The 24,689-nt window shown below is 43.1% G+C and overlaps 2 protein-coding genes across 11 annotated transcripts in view; both read right to left on the reverse strand.

Moving 5' to 3' along the window:
- The window catches only part of MFN1 (mitofusin 1), a 61,355-nt gene extending 56,824 nt beyond the window's left edge, over nt 1-4,531 (reverse strand). For 4 of the 8 annotated variants that reach the window (XM_048862992.2, XM_048862991.2, XM_048862987.2 and 1 more), the window contains exons 1-3: nt 4,402-4,531; nt 2,970-3,091; nt 1,490-1,625 (exon numbers count right to left, since the gene is read on the reverse strand). In XM_048862992.2, coding sequence (XP_048718949.2) covers nt 1,490-1,625; nt 2,970-3,091; nt 4,402-4,505 — 362 coding nt within the window. In that variant the 5' untranslated portion in view covers nt 4,506-4,531. The other 4 variants (XM_048862989.2, XM_048862990.2, XM_048862988.2 and 1 more) reach the window with 4 other exon arrangements.
- Nucleotides 4,532-10,893: 6,362 nt separating this feature from the next.
- On the reverse strand, nt 10,894-19,746 carry ZNF639 (zinc finger protein 639). 3 transcript variants are annotated; one of them, XM_048862995.2, is made up of 6 exons: nt 19,649-19,746; nt 18,308-18,389; nt 16,954-17,022; nt 15,995-16,102; nt 13,860-13,991; nt 10,894-13,524 (listed from the first exon to the last, which is right to left on the reverse strand). In XM_048862995.2, exons 3-6 carry the CDS (start codon nt 17,009-17,011, stop codon nt 12,377-12,379), a joined length of 1,446 nt encoding a protein of 481 aa, XP_048718952.2. In that variant the 5' UTR covers nt 17,012-17,022; nt 18,308-18,389; nt 19,649-19,746; the 3' UTR covers nt 10,894-12,376. The 3 variants fall into 3 exon arrangements, with proteins under 3 accessions (XP_048718952.2, XP_048718951.2, XP_048718953.1); XM_048862994.2 differs by having other exon boundaries at nt 18,059-18,389; XM_048862996.2 differs by lacking the exon at nt 13,860-13,991 and having other exon boundaries at nt 18,059-18,389.
- Nucleotides 19,747-24,689: the final 4,943 nt, after the last annotated feature.

A 24,689-nucleotide genomic window follows, 5' to 3' on the forward strand; every position in this document is an offset into this window, starting at 1 on the left:
GGGTGGGGAAGCGCAACTGAAAAAAGAAAAAGAAACAAAAAAATACAAGAACATGCAAAGTGCCTTTTTGTGTTTCTAGTCTGTTTAGCTCCTGTAAAGAATAAAGCAACTATAAATTACTGAGTCTGAAAAAAACCCTACATAAATAAATTACAAGGATTTGGACATGTGTATATATATATATATATATATATATATATGCGCATATTCATTTGTTTTTCCTAAAGTATTTTAGGAAAAATTGTCAGCGTGGCCACCAGCAAGAGTTGGTGGCCGCACTATGAGGCCACCAAAAAATTTGTTGAGACCCCCCCCTGGCCTAGAGGAACTACTCTAAGGTGGGTGCACAACTGGCTGGAAAACTATACTCAGAGTAGTTATCAATGGTTCACAGTCAAGCTGAAAAGGCATATCAAGTGAGATCTCAAAAGGATCTGTCCTGAGTCCGGTTCTATTCAACATCGTCATAAAATTATTTGGATAACAGCATAGGAGTACATTTATAAAATCTGCAGACAATATCAAGCTTAGAGAGGTTACAAGTGCTGTGGAGGACAGGATCAGAATTCGTAACAAACTGGAGAAATGGGATGTAATTAAATAAGGACAAATGCAAAGTGCTACACTTAGGAAGGAACAATCAATTGCACAAATACAAAATGAAAAATGAATGCCTAGGAAGTAGTACTGAAGAAAAGGATCTAGGGTTATACTGGATCACAAACTAAACGAGTCAAGAATATTACACTATGACCAAAAAAGCAAACATCATTTTGGAATGTGTCAGCAGGATTGTTATGAGCAAGACATGAGAAGTAATTCTTTCATTCTACTTAGCACTTAGAAGGCCTCAACTGGAACACTGTATCCAGTTCTGGGCTCCACACTTCAGGAAAGACATGAACAAACAGGAGGAAGTCCAGAGAACAGCAATAAAAATTATTAAAGTCTAGAAAACATGATCTACAAGGAAGGATAGAAAAAACAAAACCAGTTTAACCTGGAGAAGAGAAGGAGGAGCAGGGGACATGACAACAGTCTTCCAGTATGTAAAAGATGGTTATAAAAAGAGAGAGTGATAAATTGTTCTCCTTAACCAATAAGGACAGGACAAGAAGTAATGGGCTTAACTTGCAATAAAGAGATTTAGGTTAGATATCAGGAGAAAAAATTCCTAACTGTAAAGGTAGTTAAGCAGTGGAACAAAATTACCTAGGGAGGTTGTGGAATCTGTGTCACTTGAGGTTTTTAAGAGTAAGTTCGACAAACAGCTGTCAGGGATGATCTAGATATTACTTTGTCCTGCCTCAGTGCAGGGGACTCACTAGACGACCTATCAAGGTTCCTTCCAGTCTTACATTTCTGTGATTATATTGGGAACAAATCATTACAAGGTGTTATGCAAAATCCAAGCGCATATAACTTGAAGAGATAAACACTAAATCTTGAAATAGAAAATCCAATTTATTTTGGTAATTAAGTTCATTACCTGCCAAAAAATGCAACTTTCATGTGTCTCCGTGAAAGCACCTCACCGATGTCTGCCAATTTGTTTTTATATGCCTGTATTTTCACCAGTTCTTCTTTAGTTGCTACATATTCAAGTTCTGGGTTCCTGTATGTTACTATACATAAGAAAAGATTATTACAAAAGGAATCATGAGAACAATTTATGTTCTAAGGCATTAGCTATGGATCAACACTATGTTATTTAATATATGCCATCAAAGAGCTATCTACAATCTCTGATATTAGTCATTGTCATTTAACACTAACATTTAACATGCTCAAATAAATTGGTTAGTCTCTAAGGTGCCACAAGTACTCCTTTTTATTTAACATTGAGTCACACTAGTGAAACACAAAGTTGCTAATTGCATGTCATACAGCTGCAGCATCTCTCTTTTCTAAAACATAAGAATTTAGGAACTGGAATAAGTCACAGCAACACACTGGACTAAATTTGCTAAGTCATTGGTATCACTTGTCTCCTGCTTTTTTGACCATTCCTTGTGATCCCCTCTCCTTCGGGGGGTGGGCAGGGCAGAGAAAGAGGAGGAATCAACCCCATCCCATAAACACTATTTATTTTGGAGCAGGTCTTCACTGCAGAGTTAACTTGGGTGTTTGGCACCGAGGATAGCCTAGCCCAGTTATCAGTAGCCACCCTTGAGTTACTGGGTCCATACTGGTGCTACACGCACTCCTATGTGTTGGTAGGACTTTCGGGGGGCATATCCCATAGTTCTTTGTGCTGCAGCAGGTTGATCTGTGCAAGGATTCTTTCCCAGTGAATTGTGGAAGAACTTGCTTCTCTTTCTGGGCATAAGGGGGGAAACCAGTCTTCCAGTGCTGTATTATCGGCACTTTAAGTGGTTTAGCAAGCATACTCACTGCCAACTGACTGGATACCAGCCCGAGTGAAAGCCTTACTCTGGCTTTTGCCTACAGCCCTAGAAGAACCAGCTATCCCAGACTGCAAACATCACCAAACTCTGCTCAGAAGTTCGTATGTGGGAACAGGCAGAAGGTTAGGGGAAATACTTGAGTAAAAACCCAGATTAACTCTACAGTGATGACATACCCTCAGTGTTGGCTAGCACAAGTAGTTTAATTAAAGTCAATGGAAGCCACAGATGCTTAACAGTTCTGAAAATCAGCTTTTATTTAGGTGCCTGTCTTTAGGCATCCAAGTTTGAAAGTGTAGGTTTAAGTGACATTTCCAAGATTATACAACAAATGAAGCTGAGCAGAGAATAAACTCTAGGTTTCCCAACTTGATGCACCACACCATCTTCCCTTGCAATACTTGTATATATCCTAAGACTCTGACACTGAAGAATGTATAACTACAATTAATGTATGTGTTACCATAGTACCCAAAGACCCAATAAGGATCAGGGACCCATTGTGCTATTTCTATACACGTACAAAGACACAAGGTCCCTGCCCCGAAGATGAAAACTAACCTTCAACAAAACTTGCTCCTTCAGTGACATACTCCAGCAGTTGGTTAAAGATAGCAGTAATTGTCTTTTTAGCCAGCACAAAGTGCTTCAGGGGAGAGGCAGTAGTTTCTGCCATTATGCAACTGTAAGAGAAATTATGTACAAATGACTGAAACACTCTCTAGAAATTAGAAGTAGGAAACAACACATCTAGTTCCCTCTCAATTAAAGTAAGTGAAACGTAAGTTTTAAAAACAAATACACCAACTTCAAAGTTAGTTGAAATCGGTTTTACTGTTCTTTAGGCTTTCTAATCTAGCAGCAATAGAAATAGCAGATTACGAAGAGAAAGAGAAAATTGTGATTTCTAAAATATCTTCTCTCCTGTCCTAGAAATACATACATTAATCTACTTTATTTGTTTACATAAAAGCTTATTTACATATATACCAGAAAGAAGTTATTAGATTTGGTTTGGTACAGCATAGTTAGTCAGCTCAACAAATAATTATTTCAGGTTGCTGGCTAGAACACACTTTTTTAAACACCTGGTTTGGTTCTATCCACAGCGACCAGATTATCGAGAAACAGGTTTAGCTGGAACTGCATTTAAATACGGTACCTTAACTTTGTTCTGAGGCCTTGTAGCTAGAACCCTACAAGTGAAAGATTCACTAGTTCATCACCAATCCTAGCCTCCTAGATGCATATATGCCAGAACATCTTGTACCCCTTTTCCCCCCCGCAACGTGGCTGCACGAGCAAAGAGCTGAAAAAAATCAGGCCACATCTTCAAGACGTTTCCCCAGCTCCTTTCTTTCCTTATGCTCAAAAATATAAATAAATTCATGGGCCAATAACTGATAATACCTCGCTCACCTTGTCTCTTTAATGGGCCACTGTCAGAAAGTTTAAAAACCAACAGTGACGTTTTAGGACCTTAAAAACAAAAAAGAAAGGTTTCGCAGATCTTAAAACTCACGTTTCTCCTGCTTTGTCATCAGCTATGTAGACTTAAACTTCCCTCTGCAGGGTTTGCTGCTCTGTGCAAAGGGCAGGACAGCCACTTGATGAAAACGACTAGAAACAGCAGGGTAACTGACTAGCTTCTCCCCTCTGCCTGTGGAGGGGGAATGCACAGCGGGACAAGCCGGGACACGAATAATCCGCTCGCTGCTAGGCCCGAAAGACGGTCGCTCGGCTAGGAGCGAGTTACACCAGGCTACGAGCCCGGGGCAGGGAGCCACGGACGCAGCCGACCCCAGGACCGGGAGAGCGGAAAAAGGCGGGGTTCCCACCGCCCCGGACAGGAAAGTGACCGACTGGCGGGAGCGGGTGTCCTAAGGCGCACGGGGCCCGGCCAGAGCCGCTCACTGCCGCGCGGGGCGGGGCACGAGGGGAGGTCGCGGTGCCCCGTGTCCCTACCACCACCTGCTCCCTCCAGCCCACTTACAGCGCCCCCGGGTTCGCTCGCTCCCCCGTTACCCAGCAACCGCTGCGCGCTGCGGCGGCCCGCCGCACCTCCTTGCTCCTCACCCCGTGCGCGGGGGCGGACATCACTTCCGCTTCCGCTTCCTCTGCCCTGAGCGTGCCCCCCGCGGTAGGCCGGGGTCGCCATCTTTAACGAGGGCAGGCGCCTGAGGACGACCGGAAGTGACGCCTAAGGGAGTCGCTGTCTTTGGTGAAGGCAAACTCCCGACGAGAAAGCCTCAGCACCCTCTGTACTGAGGGTCACAGAAGGAGATGGAGGCTCCTTTCTTCATTTAAAATGGAGGCTAGTTACCCACCCTCCACCTAGCTCCCGCCAGGGGAGGAGGTTTTAGCACCATAACCCTCCTGTCACCCTCCCACCCCCTAGGCTGCATCGCTCCCTCCTTCTCACAGCAGAGTCTGGCCCATGCCACCCGAGCTGGCCCCTGGGGCTGTAACAGACTGTTGCCCAGCCCGCAGCCCTACCTCAGCTCCAGTGACCTCGATCCCTCCCCCAGCCATGGCTCTGCACACCAAGCCCCCCGCTGACCACCACATCCAGGGTGATCACTGCATGCTGCAATAAGACTCGGTGTTTGATTCTAGACCCGTGGTTCTCAAACTTTTTTTTTTTTTTTTTGCCCCACGGACCACTTGCAAATCACTGAGGGTCTCGGCGCACCACTTAATGATCTTTCCAAATGTTGTTTGTACCGTTAGCTAACTCTTATGAAGGGGTTTGGATAAGAGCACTATATAAAAAAAAAACTAATAACTTTTTTTGCTCTACAAATAAAAGCACACATCTCATATTTTAATATCAGTAGTCTTACCTTTCTAATACAATGGATGTGCCCTCTCTCCCCTGCTGCGACAGCCCCGGACCTGGGGCTGGGAAGGAGGGCTGTCTTTCCCCAGCAGCCACAGCCCTAGGGCTGGGGAAAGTCAGCTCTTTCTCTGGCCCTGCACATCCCAAATTCCCCACACCCCCTCTTCTCACCTCACTGCCCCCTCCCCCCAACCCTTATTCCCCCCAAGACCACCACTTCACCATACATGTGCATCTTCTCCAGGGTCCAGGCCCCTAATTAGTGGAGCCACGCCTGTGCGGCTCCACTAATTAGGCAGGTGGCCCTTCATTCTCTCATGTTCAGCTGCCCAGGCGCACACCTTAGAGGGAACTATCTGCGGACCACCTGAATGGTGGTCTGCAGACCACAGTTCAGAACCTCTGTTGTAGATCATAAGTTGTCTGCATCACTGCAGTAGTGCCAGCCCCAGAAGTTCAACACTCATCAGTCAAACTCCAAAAAAAAAATGATGTGGTTTTTAAAAAATTGTCGTTTTAGGTCTGTCTTTTGATTTTTTGAACCCTCTGAGCCCACCCTGAGTTTATGTGACAGCATTGCCAACCTTTGCAAATGTATTAAGCCAGGCAATTCTGGCGCTCGCTGCCTGCTTGACAGTGCAAAGCTTCCAGCTTCTTCTGAAACATTTCGATTAATTAATCTGCCTCTCTTCCCCACCTCTAAGTCCCTCTGCCAAGCAATTAATTATGCAATCCCCCATGTAAATTCTACCTCATCCCCACCTCATGCAGCACCTTGGGTTCTTTCTCCTTGCCCTCTCCCCCCCAAGGCCTGCAGAAGCATCCTCCTCTCTCCATTCGTAGGCCTTTGGAGTGCGTGCATAACTCCAGGGAGTTCTTCATCCCCTCCCCACTTCCCAGGACAGACACTGCAGAGATGGAGAGGGCAGTAAAGGAGAGAGCAGAGTGACCCATTGCACATGGAGCCAAGGGGGGGGGGGGGGGGGGGAGGCAGTGGAAAGAGAGAACATAGCTGCCCTGTCCTGGAGATATTGGATTTCTTCTGCTCCCTCCCACCTCCATTCCTTTAAGAATGTTGTCAGTTTCACCCTCTCCCTGCTGCCCTTCGCAAATATCTTCTTGACTGCCCCAGGAGCCTGACAAGTGGGGACTGGGGAAGAACTGAACTCCAGGAGAGGGCTGGACCTTCTGGTGTCATCAGGAGATTGACTCCAGCCCCAGAAGAAATCATTTTACTTGAAGAAATTATGGGAGCTGGTAACACTATTCATAGAGTTTAAGGCAAAAAGAGATTAATTAGATGATCTAATATGATCACCTATATATCACAGGCCATTACATTTCACCCAGTTAACCCTGTACTGAGACCAATAACTTGTCTGAATAAAGCACATCTTCCACAAATGCATCTGAAGATATCAAGATGACAAATCCACCATTTCTCTCTGTAATTTGTTTCAATCATTCATCACCTCCTCACTATTAAAAAAATGTCTAATTTCTAATATAAATGTCTGGCTTCAGCTTCCAGCCATTGGTTCTTGTGCAGCCTCTCTCTGCTAGATTCAAGGTCCTGTTCATACGTGGTATTTTCTCCCCCGGATGATACTTATACACTAATCAAGTCACCTCAATCTTCTTTTTGATCAATTAAACTTATTGAGCTCTTTAAATCTCCCACTGTTATTTTTTCCAGCCATCAAATAATTTTTGTGGCTCTTTTCTATTTTGAGCCTCTCCAATTTTTCAACATCCTTTTTAAAATATGGACACCAAAACTGGATGCAGTAGTCCATTATCGACCATACCAATGCCATATGCAGAGGTAAAATCTCCTTCCTGCTCATTACTCCCCTGATTTTACATCCAGTGATCACATTAGCCCTTTTTGCCACAGCATCACACTAGCTCATGATGAGGTGCTTGTCCACTATGATCCCTAAACCCTTTTCAGTCACTGCCTACCAAAATACAGTCCCCCATTCTGTAGGTATAGTCTGCATTCCTTGTTCCTAGGGGTATACATTTGTATTTAGCTGCATTAAAATGCATTTTGTTTGAATGAGCCCAAATTACTACGCAATCCAAGCAACTGTGTTTGTAACAATGTTGTCTGGGATGGTGGGGTGTTATTTATAATGCAAAATGCAAGACAGTACTCAAAAGCCTACTGGTGCATTGAGACCATTGCCTATCCTATCGACCAATATTGTCTCATCGATTCCTTGTACTCCCCAGTCTGCCTGTCTGTATCCACTTCTTGTCTCTTGAGTAATACTTAAGGATTGTAAACTCTTTGGGGCAAGGACAATCTTTTTGTTCTGTTGGTATAGTGCCTAGCACAATGGGTTACTGGTCCATAACTGGAGCTCCTAGGTGCCATGGTAATACAAATAATTTTTTTCATCATAATAAGTAAAAAGCAAAATGACTTCATTAATTATTTACTTCATGTGGCACAAGATTGTTTACTTCATGTATTTTCAATAACTAACATTTAGCTTTGTTATTTCCTACAGTTCTGAGATGATTGAAACCTGTATTCACTACAGTGATGTTGGTTAGGAATGTACGTGTGTGTGTGTAGGGGAAATCCTGTGACATTTCTATATCAGCAAAAGCTCTAGTGCAGTCACAGTTACACTGGGATAAAAATGCTTTTCCCAGTATACCTTATTTTTCCTCAGGAAAAATAGTATAAGCAATACCAGCAAAAGTACTCTTTTACCGGTATAGGCTGCATCTACACTATGAAGGTTTGCCAGTATAGCTAGAATGTTATAGTTATATCAGCAATCCTTTTCTAATGTACACTAGGCCTCAGGTTTTATACTCTAGCATTACCATTCAACTAATGTAAACAAATTTTCAAAAAATTACATCACTGTGCATCTTTCTTAGCATACTGGTTTCATTTGTTCCGTATCTGTCCTGCTGACAATACGATAATCCCTTTAAAGTTGCTATTTTCCACCTTTCAAACGGACTTGTATCAATGACAAACTGAATATCCTAACTAGAAGTCTTCATCCAGATATCACTGAATTTTGTGCTGTTTAGATTTCATTTCACCTACTCCTACTCTTCCAAACTCCCAGTCCTTGCAATCTTAGAGAGAAAGCTAAAATGGAACTATAATAAAACATGTAAAACAAGCCACCCCTTTGGAATTCTACATACTATCAGCACCAGCCATAACTTAATCAAAGTCAGCCATACATATGAATGACAAATCCCAAAAACAATCTTCTCAAAGACTAAAGAGCACTGACAGGTCTTTACATTCTATACATCAACTCACAGACTGTAATGCAAACAACCAGCACTGAGGGTGTTCATGGAGAACATACACTGTTTACCGCAATATTGCCAATAGGGATGTATTTTATTGAGAGTCTTGTAATAATTAGTGTTTTTCTTAAAGCCCCAATCTTGGAGTTATGAGCTTTCATTTAAAAAATATTTTTAGCCCTCCTGGTTGAGGCGTTGGAATACACGACTTGTGTGTAACCAGAAGGAAGGGGATAAGAACCAGATATGTATTATTTTTAAGTCAATCTCAATTTTGGGGAGATCAACTGAGGGTTTTTGAATGTTTTGATTTGGCAGTACCATTACTCACAGACACAAACACGTCCTAGAGGTGTCACTCTAGTAGACAGGTGACCACATTAAAAAAAAAATCACAACAGGATTTGGCACTCTTGTTTGCAGCCTCAAAAACACCAAAGACTAATGGGAACTTAATTCTCGTCTCACTCTTAGAGATGGTTTCTCTCGACCAGGGTTGAGGTAAACTGTGGGACCATGGGGGTAGCGAGGACTATCAGTCTCCAGGACCTCTAAGCTAGCTTTCATGAGCACTAAAGTCACTTCAAACACTAAATTTATTTTCTTCTTCAAAACTCTGGACTTCCATTTTATAATGCACTTCGCATTTGATATATCAAACAGCTCCTTTTCAATCTGTAACTATCCTGTCATAATAAAACAGCTACAGATATATTATTCCCCTTCAGTTGGAAACTTGAATACTTTCCCCAACAGCTGCAAACATACTACTTAGCCTTTTGACTTCCCTGCAGATACTAGTCTATTTATCTTACTATCTTCAATCACTGTATTCTTCCTGCAGCCTGTAAATCCACTCACTAACTCTCCTAGTCTCCTGTTGACCTATAATAGCACATCACCGGTTCGTGTTAACTTCCTTTCATCTTCTGAAAAATATTGAGATCAGAGTCAAATCTTTTACCTCTATTTTATTCCCTTGCTTATAAAATTTCCACCTAACAGGAGCTTGGATCTGCCTATCTAGTATGCATATGATCCTCATCAGTAGTATCCATGAGCTTCATGGCCATTAACACTTCTGTGAGGCAGGTAAATTTTATCTCTATTTTACAAATGAGAAATTGATACCTGATATGCCCTGTGTAACTTGCCAAAGGACATCCAGGAGTCAGGAATTATCGAACCCAGGTCTCCCATGTCCCACTACAGTGCTCTATCCACTAGACTATCTTTCCTGGGTGATACAATGTTGCTCTGTACAAATGCACCCATTTCTTCCCCATCCCAGCAATCCTATGCACCTCTTCACATACCACAAGCACATACCCCTTCCCCCATTCCCTGAAAGGTCCCACATCACAGTGGCTTCTCCTCAAGAGTTTATCAATGCCATTCTTTGAGTCACTAAGATGAAATCAAAGAGAGTGACAGGCATTCTCTCCTCCAAGCTCCACCTCCAAGGATGAAACTGATTTCCCAAATCTGAACCGGGCACAAATTCTTATCTCCATTTTATGCTACCAGCAAGGTGGGTGGTATCCAAAATACCTCAATAGCCCATAAAAATATCACTGTTGTATTGAAACTGATTTAAGCAAGCCCATTAAAACATGAAATGGGATTTCTGTCATACACTCTAATAAAACCATGTTAATACAATTAAGTCAGGACAGGTCCAATTTATTCTTAACAGAGACTGCAGAAGCAAGTTAGGCATCTGACTTTAAAGTAAATTAAAAAAGTCACCCCAAAATCCCAGTGCATCCTGATTTAAAACCTGTATCATATTCTTTAACAAAAATAAAGATCTGTGATCACAGACAAAGCCAGTGTTATAAACTACATAGACACCCTGACTATTTATTAATGTCTATCTTTACTCAAGTTACGAAGCACGTTCCTTCTAGGTATGCCAACTCCCTGCCACTACCAAGATATTTGAAAAGAAGTTGCATTCTCAAGCATATTTTGTAATTTATAGTTGAAACAATAGTATATAAGGGGAAATTTATTATGGAGTACTTGTTTTTTTTACAGGGTATCCAATCATAAAGGTGTAATAGAAATCAATATCTTTTTAACAAACTTTGAAGGTGAATTTAAGGAATTCAGTGTCTAAATACATGCAAATATACCTTCTGAATAGCTAGTTGGTGTTTGTTTTTTAGGAATGGTACTTAAAGAAAAACTTCTAGAAATATTTCTAGAATGACATGTATTTGAGACAAGTAAGTTCTGTAAGTTGAAGAGGGCCAATTTTTATCTTTTAACTGTATAAATTCAGCATGTAAATCTGGCACAACTTTGTGCAGAACTAGTAACAAGGATCTCATTCTTACCACTGCAGAGAAATATTTTACACATGGACTGTATTTATACAAACTTACATTGGACAATTTCTTACATTACAAATTTACAATCAATACAGACAGAAACGTAAAGTCAACCACTTAGTTGCTGGCTATTTTACCCTTATAGCTTTCACAGTCTAAGCTCTCTCTCTCCTCTCATGCTACGTCTAAATATTGTTCAGATCAGAAATATGGAATCGGAATGAATTTATAAGGAAGATAACATGAGGATGGCAGTGTGCAATCTGAAACGGTTTGTGAGAAGTTTTCAAAATGACTATTTATAATGTACCATAATAAAGATTTAGATACAGAAGAGAGGAATTTTAGAATTTCTGGAATTAGAGCACATTCCCTCAACCCTTTCAACAATGTAAAGCTAACTATAAATCTATGGTTCAGTCTTGCTATAACTGAAATCAATGGCATACCCCATTTTAATAAGAGTTTAATTAGCGCCACAGTACTGCCAAACAAATCACTCCTTTGGGTACGTTCTTAGGTGGATCCCTAAGCAGCTTCCTTTCTCACTATCCCTTAGAATGTAATATAATCTCTATAGGCAACATTTGTCAGCTGGGTGCATCATAAGGAATAGAAACATGGGACGGCGGAGTGGCAGATAGATGGGAAAGAGACAGAAAAAAAGGGGGAGATCTGCCGCAGTTATGGGGAAAAATGCGACACTTGTCAGGGGAAGGGATAGTGGTGGGACAGTTCCACAGCTAAAAGCAAAGCTGGGATCAAACAGTTGACCGAGAAAGGACAGCACAGTATGAATGTGGGGCTAGGGCAAGAACACTGGCTAAGAGAGGTCAAATTTAGGAATTTGTTATGGTGGAGGAAGTAGGAGGGCCTGTCAGTGCAGCAGGAGGAATATAGGGTTGGAGGCTTGTTAAGGGAAGTGCTAGATGGATGCTTGCAGAGAGGCCACTTTTTAGAGCATACATGTCTTCAGTAGTCCAGTGAACTTTACTGAGGATGAGTATACTCACTTAGCTGCTGAGGAGGTTAATGTGTGTTGGGGAATCCCATTGAGAACAAACACCCCTGTTTGCTAAAGTGTAACAGTAAATTAAGTACAGATTTAAAAGAGTGAAAATAGAAATGTGTTTTCTCTTCCATTTTTCTTATCCAGAAAGAGCTGCCTTCCTGTTCTTCATGTCAAACACACATACCACTACATGATAGCAGATGAAATGACCTTTAAAATGGCTACTATAACATGCAACTCCCTCCACGTGACTGAACAATCATCTTTTAAATATAGTTGTTCCCTGCCCACCCAAGCTCTAACACCAGGAAATTCCCAAAAACAAACATACCAGTCATTAAACATGTTTTGTTGGGGGAAAAAAAAAAAGTCAACCGGCATTACAATTATCCACTGTAGAATCTCTATTACAACTGTATTTAATATTACCATACAACACAATGGAAAATACATTTTAATTCTAATAAATTGACTACAGAAGAAAAAAACATCAAGCTGTCTCATGTATCTGAAGGTGACTTATAAGATCTTTTTCATTTCCAAACCTCATTAAGCAATTGGTACACTTATGAGGCAAGTCTGCTGAATGCCTGAAATCCAAATGAGTTTTAAGGTCTTCAATCTGTCCTGTTGAATATTCACAATATTGACACAAATAAATCCCTTCAGATAAATGAGAATTTAAATGCTTGCAATATTCCAACATACCTGAAAAGCCTTTCCCACAGTCATCACAAACATGGGGGAATATTTTGGTGTGTTCAATCGCTACATGTCTGTTGACATTCGTATGTAGCCTACTCCTAAAGCCACACACTTGGCATACAAAGAAGTTTTTGCATTTGTCAAAGCTAATTTTGTTTATGAGGCTGTATTGTCCACGCTCCTTGTTGCTATAGCTATCACTTAACTCTATTAATCTACATGCATGCTCATTCACCACATGGCTATGCAAGTCTTCTGGATCATTGGTTTCATGCTCACAAAACTGACACAGATACTGTTCATCACAGCTGTGTTCCTGGAAGTGCAGGTACAACTCACTGCTTGAGGAGAACTGCACATCACACTGCTCACACCAATAAAGATGGTCATTGAAATGAGTATCTGCTATGTGCTGACTGAGGTTCTCAAATATCACTGTTTTGTAGTCACAGTATTTACAGATGTAGGGATCTTCCTCATGTATTTTTACATGTTCAATCAGCAGAACTTTGCTGGAGAAACTCTCTTTACATACTCTGCAGACATTGGTATCTGTACATGTCTTATGCTTCAGGATCATATGCTGCTTTAAATCAGAGAAGTACTTGCTATTAAACTCACACAGCTCACACTTGTATAGGCCACTACTGTTTGCTCTCAGCAAAGGCCACTTCTGCTGAGCAGTGATATTCAAGGCCTGGTTCTTCTCAAAAAGTTTACAGCTTTCAACAGGTATTTCTTCAATGTCTTCAACTTCTAGCTTTTCAGGTGAAACAGTTTGCGTCTCTATATCATGAACTTCTACAGCATTAACTTCTGTAGTCGAAATTTCTATGGTTTGAATATCTAAGGGTTTCTCCTCTTCAGTTGGACTGTCACCAAATATAGGAGACTCACACATGTCTTTATAAATTCCATTATTAGCACTTTTCTCTACAAGAGAAAATAGAAGATACGAGCCATAGTTTAAAAATAACAAAAACTAAAAGTTGCAGAAGGGTCGAAATATTGCTTTTCATCGCCTGTAGCAGTTTACAAAAGAAAAACGCTAATATTTTCCTCAAGCCACTGAAATCAAATTTCTTTTCAATAAGGAGACCAGCTAAATGAAACACCCTTACACGTTTAGATCTATCTATAAATTTTCTTCATGATCAACATTTTCTATTACAGTTACATTGAAAGACAACACACACACACACTTCCCCCAAATTCAAAGAAAGTTTTTCAATACCCATGAATTTCTGCAAATATACCTTTACAATTACCTTTCTTTTTTGGGTCTGTAAAGTGCAACCCCATGACATTCGACTGTGCCCCACTCCAATGAGATGTCCCGGCATGCACTGGGCTGCCATCATCATCAGTATCTAGGGTCTGTGCAGGAGCATGGAATCTACCTATGAGGATAAGGGAAGTCTGGTTTTCTTCTCTATATCCCAATGTTCTCTAAAAATTTCTTTGTAATATGATGGCACTGTGGACACAATGTAACCCACTAAATTCTACGATCAAAATACCCACCCCTACAACATTATGGCCTTCATCTTCTCTGTGCACTGGTAGCCAGACATGCAATGCTTTATCCTGATTCTGATGTAAGGCTGCTGAAATCAAGATAAAGCACGTTGTATTGGGACCTGGTAGTCTCTGTAGGCTGCTTCCTCACATTTAGGAGAAGGGCAGCTACAATCAACTCTATGTCAATCCTGATCAAACTATACTCACATTATTTTTGTTTTATGTCATGCAGAAGATCAGTCCTTAGTGTCCAAAAATAATACAAGTGCACCCAGGGTTAATACTATCTAATAATGAAAATAGCATAGAGTCCTCTAGGTTTGAAAATTGAATCTTGATTGGCCAGCATAATTCAAAAAAGAAAACCAGACATTTTTAAGATTCCTAATGTTTAACCTTTCATGTTTATTAAACTTAATAGAGGGGATGCTCACTTTTCTCCCCAGCAGGTAAAAACAGCACACCTGACTTCCAATAAAAGTGCAAAATTAATTGTCCTCCATGTAATAGGGTAACTTTTGTCAGCTGATAAAAAACATTCTAACACAGCTGGGTACCAAGGAAGTTGAACTTTTTATATATTTTAAAAAGCGAGTCTATGCCACATTAAAAATAGTCATCTTAACATTCGAGACTGTGCCATACACCAGTGGTTCTCAAAGCCGGTCCGCCGCTTGTTCAGGGAAAGCCCCTGGCGGGACGGACCAGTTTGTTTACCTGCCATGCTCGCAGGTTTGGCCAATCGCGGCTCCCACTGGCCACGGTTCGCCGCTCCAGGCCAACTGCTTCCCGCAGCCCCCATTGGCCTGGAGCAGCGAATCGTGGTCAGTGAGAGCTGCGATCGGCCGAACATGCGAGCACGGCAGGTAAACAAACCGGTCCGGCCCACCAGGAGCCTTCCCTGACCAAGTGGCAGACTGGCTTTGAGAACCACTGCCATATACTGTATTATGTATAATCTGATTGAGTTAAATACCATTAATACATAATTTTACTGAGGTTTTCCTGTATTGTGGTATAAACTGAATTGTTTGCTCTACACTACGCAGCTTTTCACTAAATGTCTGATAATGGAGTTTCTAATTATTTATTCCAGAGTTCCATTGTTTTCTCTTTATATATGAAATATGTACAAAGACCTATGTGAGAGCTCTAGAAATTATTTATGCCCAGATTAACATTGACCAACAGATTCAAAAGCTAATAAATTTCTCTCTCCGCAAACAAGTTTTAGCAGTAAATAGCTATAGCTGATTATGCGGAAAAATCTTTTACAATCCTTTTTAATTTTAAATTTCTAAAGAGGCAGAGCAAAAGTTATTCCAATGCTTCCAACTGCACAGTCCTTCCTATTCCAATACTTCAATTATAATGCTGGAGATTCAGTGTTAATTTTATTGGAGACAGAAAGGAAGTGTATCCTTACATTCACTCCATCCTATACTTCAAGGGTAACACTAAGTAGTGGGCACTTGTATAATGAAGTTGGTCTTTAGATGCCCAAATCAAATAGTTAAAAGAAATTTCTGATAAAGCACCCTGTTCCATCTGACTCCAATCTTTCTTTACATTATTTTGACACCATTCAACAAATGTTTTAACTTGTGAAGTCCAATTGTTGTCATAAATACCGGGAACTGCCAGGCCTCCAATATTTCTATATTTTTATTAAAATGTTATACCTTATTGAGAAATAGAATTTCAAATAAAATTATTTAATAGCCTTCTGCCAGTCTTGGAGAGTGGAAAATTAAATGTACTTACATAGGAAAGTTGTTGCATTTTTTTGCATTATGTTGCTGCTTTTCTGGACAGAACTTTGATACACCTAGATAAGTGTTTGTCAGAGGAGATTAATAATATACTAGGAAGGTAATCTTACCTCTGTTTTCAGAAATTTTAATGTCTGGCTGTTTCATAGAACAGACACTATAGCAGTGATCAGAAAAGATTCCATTGTTGTCTATATATTTGCTTACACCTGAAGAATCTAGACAGAAAAAGAAAAAAGTGTTTAAACCACAAGTTGATATAGCAACACATACCTTTAAAATACACATTTACCTCAGTGGTAACATCGATGTTTCTTAGACAGCATCCAAATTTAAAAGACCATGGATGGCCTAATACTAAAAATATTTAGCATTTATATAATGATTTACATCTTCAATGCACTGTACAGACATTAATGTTTTTTAAAAGCACTCAACATTAGTCTAACTCTGATCCAACTGAAATCAACAGTAATACTCCCTGACTTCAATGGGAGCAGAGTTAGACCAACACTTTTGATAATCTCCCCTAAACACCTGTGTTAGTAGCTTTGCCCCCATTTTACAGATAGGGACGCAGAAGTTAAGTAGCTTTCCCAAAGCCACTGAGGAAATGGGGAACAGCAAATGACTAGAGAAACATTAACAATGGCTGGCTTAAATGGAACAGTTTTAAAATTGTTTAACAGTGGTGCACTCATAGGGAACAGAGTAGCAGTCATGTTAGTCTGTATCCGTAAAAAGAAAAGGAGTACTTGTGGCACCTTAGAGACTAACAAATTTATTTGAGAATAAGCTTTCGTGAGCTACATCCGATGAAGTGAGCTGTAGCTCACGAAAGCTTATGCTCAAATAAATCGGTTAGTCTCTAAGGTGCCACAAGTACTCCTGTTCTTTTTTCAAAGGAACAGTGTACGTTCACATGAATGTATTTGAATTCGCCTCTTAGTTTATGAGTCCTTCACAAATTCTTGCATTTTAGTTTTCCAGGAAACGAGAGAGGTTTATTTTGAGGAAAGTTACAGTAACTTACACACTGAAGTGTCAACAGTTCAAGCTGTAGACTCACCTGAGTAACGTGAAGGATGTAAAGTCTTCCTTTTCCTCTTTTTAGGATGTTCATTCATTTTGCTTCAGCCTAAATCAATTAAAAATGACAATATCCAAGAACTGGTTACACCAATTTTTGCTGGTTTGCAATCATGAATCAGTGCTTAAAGATTAATTATTAATCTCAGTACACCAGCAAAGCACAGAAACAGACTCCCCAAAAGCTAAATTCCTTATCACAAAAATTAAACTAATGTTCAATTCTGTGTGAAATGACACTAATCTGCAAGATAAAAATTCATGTTCTGTCCCTATTTTTTTTTTGGTTTAAGTTGAATGAGCATGGAGACTGAACTACCCTCTCATCTGTAGAGGTGGATGCATCCAATCAAGGCACAGACACACCACTACAGCAGAATGAAGAACGCTGTACTGCAGCTTCCCAAGCTATACCTGGTTCTGAGGTCAGAGCAGGGTTTACCACTTTGTGGGCTCAGACACCCAGGTATGACCAGAGGGCTTGGCTTCAGTGAGGCTGCCATATGGGTACTGACATCTGCTCATATGGAGCTACCAAAAGAGTCAGGGCCATAGTTTTCTTTTTAGATATATTCACTGGTGCTGGGTGACTACATTATACTTACTGGGTTTCAAAAGTGCCTAAGGCCACATCTACACTAGTGAGCTTACAGTGTCGCAGCTGTACCAATGCAGCTGCGCCACTGCAAAATCGCTCATGTAGCCGCTCTACGCCAATGGGAGAGAGTTCTCTGGTCAACATAATAAAACCACCTCCACGAGCAGCGATAGGTATGTTGATGGAAGAAGCTCTCCTGCTGACATAGTGCTGTCCACACTGGCACTTCTGTTGGTGTAATTTATGTCACTCAGAGGGTTTTTTTTCATGCCCCTGAGCAACATAAGTTATACCGACAAGAGTAGTAGTGTAGACAAGCCCGAAGCACTAGTCCCATTGACTTGTGCTTCTTAACGACATAGGCTTTTTTGAAAGCCCCAACGTCTCTCAAGTTACCATTTTTTGCCTCCCACCATCCCGAATAGTTTTGTAATACTGTGACAGAAACAAGTGCTAAGCACACACACACTACACTCTGGTTTCATACCTCATTCCTTGGGATAGAAGAGTAATGGAGTTCACCCCATAAGGAGGGACGATCAGCACTTTGAGTCACTGTCAAGTGGTCGACATGACACAGGAAGTGGCATTTTTAGAGCCAACTCCTGCCATCTTTTGTTGGAGATTACCCCTGAAGTGGGCTTTTTGGGGGAGACTCTGGAGGACTTCTCCCCAAAATGCATAAAATGTTTACATGTTGAAAACACTAAAAAGAGCCCTGGCCCACCCAACTTACTAGAGGTAATCTTCAATATCAGCAAGAGGACTAATATCTAAGAAATTGATTGCTATACAACATCCAAATGTGGAGAAAGTATCTGCAAGAGAAAAATGTAAGTTATGCAGCAGTAATATTTTAAAATCCTGGAAACATGGAGTGAAAAATATCAGAGTAAGAAGTATCCCAAATACCGACAAATACAGGGAAATCAGAGATCAATCAGAAAGCAATATAAAAAGTTGGGAGTCATACAAGATATATATATATCTAAGGGGCTTATTTCAACTTCTGCAGAAACTTGTTGCCTTTTGCTGCCCCTTATTAGCCTACAACAGACAAACAGATGGAGATGATTCTTGAAATAGCTGTGACATATTGGCCATCAATAGAACACAGCCTCCTTTGAGGTGATATCTCAGAACACATCATATTCTGGGTCTTCCTCAGCGTCAACATACATATACAGGGCCTGACCCAAAACACAATGTTTTCCCTTCTAGGCAGTGACACCAACTATGGCCTGACTAGTCAGGAGGAAGAGGAGCTCACACAGAAGTGGATTCTGAGAACAGATTAAGGAGGAAAGAAACAAACAGCTCCATATTCTACCTCAAAAAGTTGGGATCACTAGAGCTAACAGCTCCAGATGTAAATGGGAGGGGACAGGTAGGACATTTTTAATGAAAACCCACTTTGTCTCAAACTCTATTCTGCTGGTCTGACACAACCAGCATTTGTGGGCCTCCCAGGGCCTATTTCCGCAGGTTTTGGGGGGGAAGGTGGCTGGAGAGGGGGAAGTCAAGGCTTTTTTTTGGGGGGGGGGTGTTTGGAGTCTACGCCTTAATTGGCCTCATGAAGCGGTTACCTAATGCGGGGTTTTCTTAGACATGATTGTACCGACACGCAGAGAGCTTTGCTAGGAGCCTTGCCCCAGAGCTAAGCCTGAAGCTGCCCCCCGCCACCCCATGAGACACAGCCCCCCAGGGTGTGGGGGACAACGAAAGGGGGGGGGAACAAGCTTGCCGGGGGCTGCCACACGGCAACCCCCGGGGCCGGGAGGCTGCCAGCGGGACCTGAAAGTCCCCAGGGAAGCCGGGGCCGCCGGGGAGGGAAGGCGCGCTGCCCTGCGCGGTTCAGCGGGACTTTTAGAGCAAACGCGGCCTGGAGCCCCGGGGGCCGGGAACGGGGGCCCGTGGGGAGGGCGATGGGGCAGCGGGGGGGGGGGGCGGCGTTGGGGCCAGAAGCTGAGAAGAGGGGCTGGAAGGGGGGGAGCCCAGGCGGGGCCATGGGGACGGAGGAGGCCGCGGTTACTCCGGGCGGGCCGGCACCCCAGCCCAGCCCGCACCCCGCGCTCACCTTCCGCTCCGCGCCCTGCTGCAGGCCCCAGCCGCCGCCGGAACCGACCGTGGCCGCAGGGGAAGGGGCGGGACGGGGCTGGGCCCAGGCGCAGCCACCCTGTAGGCGAGCCCCTTGCGCCCCCTGCCGGCACCGCCGCCTTACCGCAGCCGGCGGGAGGAAAGCCGCGCAGGCTGCTGTGGAGTGGAACCCGCCCTCCCCCTCCCAGGTAACCGCCAGGCCCTTCGCCGTCCCGGCTGGGGCTACAGCCCTATAGCTATACCCGCCCTGGGGCACAGCCCTATAGCCATACCGCCCCATAGCCATATGTCTCCTGGGACCCCAGCCCTATAGCCATATCTCCCCCAGCCGCTCCCCTTGCCCTGGGGCCCTAACCCTATTGCCATATGCCTCCTGGGGCCCCAGCCCTATAGCCATGCTGCCCCATAGCCATATGTCCCCTGGGACCCCAGCCCTATAGCCATACCTCCCCCAGCCGCTCCCCTCGCCCTGGGGCCCTAACCCTATTGCCATATGCCTCCTGGGGTCCCAGCCCTATAGCCATGCTGCCCCATAGCCATATGTCCCCTGGGACCCCAGCCCTATAGCCATACCTCCCCCAGCCGCTCCCCTCGCCCTGGGGCCCTAACCCTATTGCCATATGCCTCCTGGGGCCCCAGCCCTAAAGCCATGCTGCCCTATAGCCATATGTCCCCTGGGACCCCAGCCGCTCCCCTCCCCCCCGGGCCCCTAACCCTATTGCCATATGCCTCCTGGGGCCCCAGCCCTATAGCCATAGCTCCCCAGCCATTCCCCTCGCCCCAGAGCCCTAACCACATAGCAATATATCCCAGGGGCCCAGTCCTATAGCCATACTCCCCCCAGCCATTTCCCTCCCCCCTCGGGGCCCTAGTCCCATTGCCATACCTCCTGGGGTCCCAGCCCTATAGCCATACTGCCCCATTGCCATACCCCCTGGGGGCCCAGCCCAATTACCATGGTGCCCTATATCTATACCCCCAGAGGAGCAGTTCCATAGTATACCCTCACTGGGGACCCAGTGCAGACACATAGCCATGCCACCCCTCACAGAGGACCCACCCCTCAGGAGAACCACCCCAAAAGCCATGCCGCTAACCACAGGTAACTACCTCCCCCAGCCCCGAGAACCACCTTCTCCAAGTAAACTGAAGGAACCCATGCCCATAGCCATGCCATCATTCCCCCAGGGGAACAAAGGAACCCAGCCCCATTTGCATAGAAATCTCCTTGGGGGGGGAACAACCCCAGAAGGAAATTAAGGGAGCCCTTTCCCCATAGCACTCTTACATATGGAATCCTCAGGAGAACTAAGGGATCCCACCCTCATCTGGACACCACCCAAGGGAGCTGTTCCCCCACATAGCCCTTATAGATGGACCCTGTGGTTGAGAAACCCAACCAAACTCCCATCCCCAGCCTGATAGCCCATGGAGTTACTTTTCCCACTGACGCTGTATTTTATTTTCTCTTCTTTTTAAATGATCATCCTATTAATTTTTTATCTTAAAAAAAAAAAAAAAAAAAACCTTCCCCCAAGGAGCACTTTTGATACGGTCTCCCACAGTATTCTTGCCAGCAAGTTAAAGAAGTATGGGCTGGATGAATGGACTATAAGGTGGATAGAAAGCTGGCTAGATCATTGGGCTCAAAGGGTAGCAATCAATGGCTCCATGTCTAGTTGGCAGCCAGTATCAAGTGGAGTGCCCCCTGGGTCGGTCCTGGGGCTGGTTTTGTTCAATATCTTCATTAATGATCTGGAGGATGGCATGGACTGCACCCTCAGCAAGTTTGCAGATGACCCTAAACTGGGAGGAGTGGTAGATACACTGGAGGGTAGGGATAGGATACAGAGGGACCTAGACAAATTAGAGGATTGGGCCTGAAGAAATCTGATGAGGTTCAACAAGGACAAGTGCAGAGTCCTGCACTTAAGATGGAAGAATCCCATGCACTGTTACAGACTCAGGACCAAGTGGCTAGGCAGCAGTTCTGCAGAAAAGGACCTAGGGGTTACAGTGGACGCTATATGTCCCTTAGGGCCCCATAGAATCAGGGTTGGAAGGAACCTCAGGACATGAGTCAACAGTGTGCCTTTGTTGCCAAGAAGGCTAACGGCAATTTAGGCTGTATAAGTAGGAGCATTGCCAGCAGATGGAGGGACGTGATCATTCCCCTCTTCGGCATTGGTGAGGCCTCATCTGGAGTACTGTGTCCAGTTTTGGGCCCTATGCTACAAGAAGGATGTTAAAAAATTGGAAAGAGTCCAGAGGAGGGCAACAAAAATGATTAGGGGGCTGGAGCACATGACTTATGAGGAGAGGCTGAGGGAACTGAGATTATTTAGTCTGCAGAAGAGAAGAATGAGGAGGGATTTGATAGCTGCTTTCAACTACCTGAAAGAGGGTTCCAAAGAGGATGGATCTAGACTGTTCTCAGTGGTACCAGATGACAGAACAAGGAGTAATGGTCTCAAGTTGCAGTGGGAGAGGTTTAGGTTGGATATTAGGAAAAACTTTTTCACTAGGAGGGTGGTGAAACACTGGAATGGGTTACCTAGGGAGGTGGTGGAATCTCCTTCCTTAGAGGTTTTAAAGGTCAGGCTTGACAAAGCCCTGGCTGGGATGATTTAGTTGGGGATTGGTCCTGCTTTGAGCAGGGGGTTGGACTAGATGACCTCCTGAGGTCCCTTCCAACCCTGATATTCTAGGATTCTATGGAACTGATTGCTGCTTCTTAAAGGTGCTGTTGTAACACAGTTGGTGCTACTCTTCCCTCTGTCAAGCCAAGGCCCCAGCACGCCATGGGGGGCACTAAACTGCTAGAGGTGCCACCTTTCACTTCACAGAATAGCGTATTTGTGTGTGTTCATTTGTGTGGATGTGTCTTATATTTTTATATGCCAGGGTTAAGGGAAGAATTGTCACTTGAAGTAGCAGTGTCCCCACTGGAATGTTACTACCCCTAGAACGTTGCTATGGGAGCTTACCTAGGACCAAACCAGGGTTTGTTGGGGTGGGATTCCATGCTAGCAAGGTTTGTGCAGTCTGAGGGATACCTTGAAAAAAATGGCTATGTAATAATGATCTTGAGAGAGTCACTGTCAAGAAGCCAACATGTAGATATTAAAGATGTTAACAGTGCTATGAGAGAATATTTATGTCTTGTCCTAATTCTCATTTCGCATTGATTTTATACCTATGTCATGTCTTCTCTTTCCTTTTGTAAATCTGCAAGTGTTGTCTATTCTTTAGGCCTATTCCTGTGTCCAGTGCAGTAAGTGTCAAAAATCTCATTTACTTCAATAGTGCAAGTAGAGTGTATATTGTGTGTGTTTGCTGTTTGTTTTTAAGTACTAATTTAAGTGTATACTATGTTCATTCAGAGATCTGGATGGGATTCTCACATTCACTTTTGATAAATAAACCAGAATGTAAAAAGAACAGGAGTACTTGTGGCACCTTAGAGACTAACCAATTTATTTGAGCATAAGCTTTCGTGAGCTACAGCTCACTTCATCGGATGCATACTGTGGAAAGTGCAGAAGATCTTTTTATACACACAAAGCATGAAAAAATACCTCCCCCCACCCCACTCTCCTGCTGGTAATAGCTTATCTAAAGTGATCACTCTCCTTACAATGTGTATGATAATCAAGTTGGGCCATTTCCAGCACAAATCCAGGTTCTCTCCCCACCCCACACACACAAAGCCACTCTCCTATTGGTAATAGCAGCAATTGTGTGTATAGAAAGATCTTCTACACTTTCCACAGTATGCATCCGATGAAGTGAGCTGTAGCTCACGAAAGCTTATGCTCAAATAAATTGGTTAGTCTCTAAGGTGCCACAAGTACTCCTTTTCTTTTTGCGAATACAGACTAACACGGCTGTTACTCTGAAACCAGAATGTGTGTTTATACATTCATAATCTAATTGATCTATTTTGGATATTTCTGATGCTCCTTTCTTCATAGTATCCACGTTGGCTACTGACTGTAGAGAAAATCTGTCATTCAAGAGCACATGAAATGAGACCAGGAGATAGAGAAACAAACAGTTGGGACTAGCCAAGAAATATTTCTCAGTGGCAGGAAATTGAGGAGAAAATGTTTGTCCCAATCAAACCATTGGATTAGCTGAGGGTTTGTTCCATGACAATCTGTTGGATATTCACATTGTGTTATTTCTACATTCTCTCCTGGTGATGAGATACAGGTTCCTGTTCACACACCCAGCATATCCCCATATCACTCACATTCCCAGCATATCCCTTTGAACACAGACAGCAGCTGCCTATCATGAAATGCTAATCAACATCAATGGCATTGTTTGATGTAATGGTATCGAAGTGTAGCCAAAATTAATCAAGATGGATCTTTGACTACACGTGCCCATTTTTTAATGCTGTCCATTTCTGATTTGGTAGCAAGATGGAGGCCAGATATTGTGAGGCTGTACTGGAGTCTCTTTCCTTTCTCCAAAGGTATTTTCCTTGTTTTCTTTTTCCTGTTCTCTCAGATATCAGATGGGCAGGACTGTGTATCAAGGTGGATCCTTCAGTTCCTTTTTGTAGAGTGGGCCTATTTCTTTTTTTTAATCCAAAGGGTAAAACTCAGAGGTTCTCAAACTGGGGGTTAGGACCCCCTGGGGTCATGAGGTTATTACATGGGGACGAGCTGTCACCCTCCACCCCAAACGCCACTTTGCATCCAGCATTTATAATGGTGTTAAATATATAAAAAAGTGTTTTTAATTTATAAGGGGGGGTCGCACTCAGAGGCTTGCTATTTGAAAGGGGTCACCAGTACAAAAGTTTGAGAACCACTGATATAACTGATTTTTTGGTCAGGGAAAGGTTTCACATTATCTACCTTTGCCTGTTTATTGACCTGAAAAAGGCTTTTGGGAAAAAGTCAGTGTAAGGCTATGAAGGAGAATGAGGATGTGTACCTTCAGCCTCTACTGTAGGAAGGAGTGAGTCAGGTGGGTATGTATTGTGACACCAAAGGGTCCACATCGCT

This window comes from Caretta caretta, chromosome 9, assembly GCF_965140235.1.
Source record: "Caretta caretta isolate rCarCar2 chromosome 9, rCarCar1.hap1, whole genome shotgun sequence".
Classification (NCBI taxonomy): domain Eukaryota; kingdom Metazoa; phylum Chordata; order Testudines; family Cheloniidae; genus Caretta; species Caretta caretta.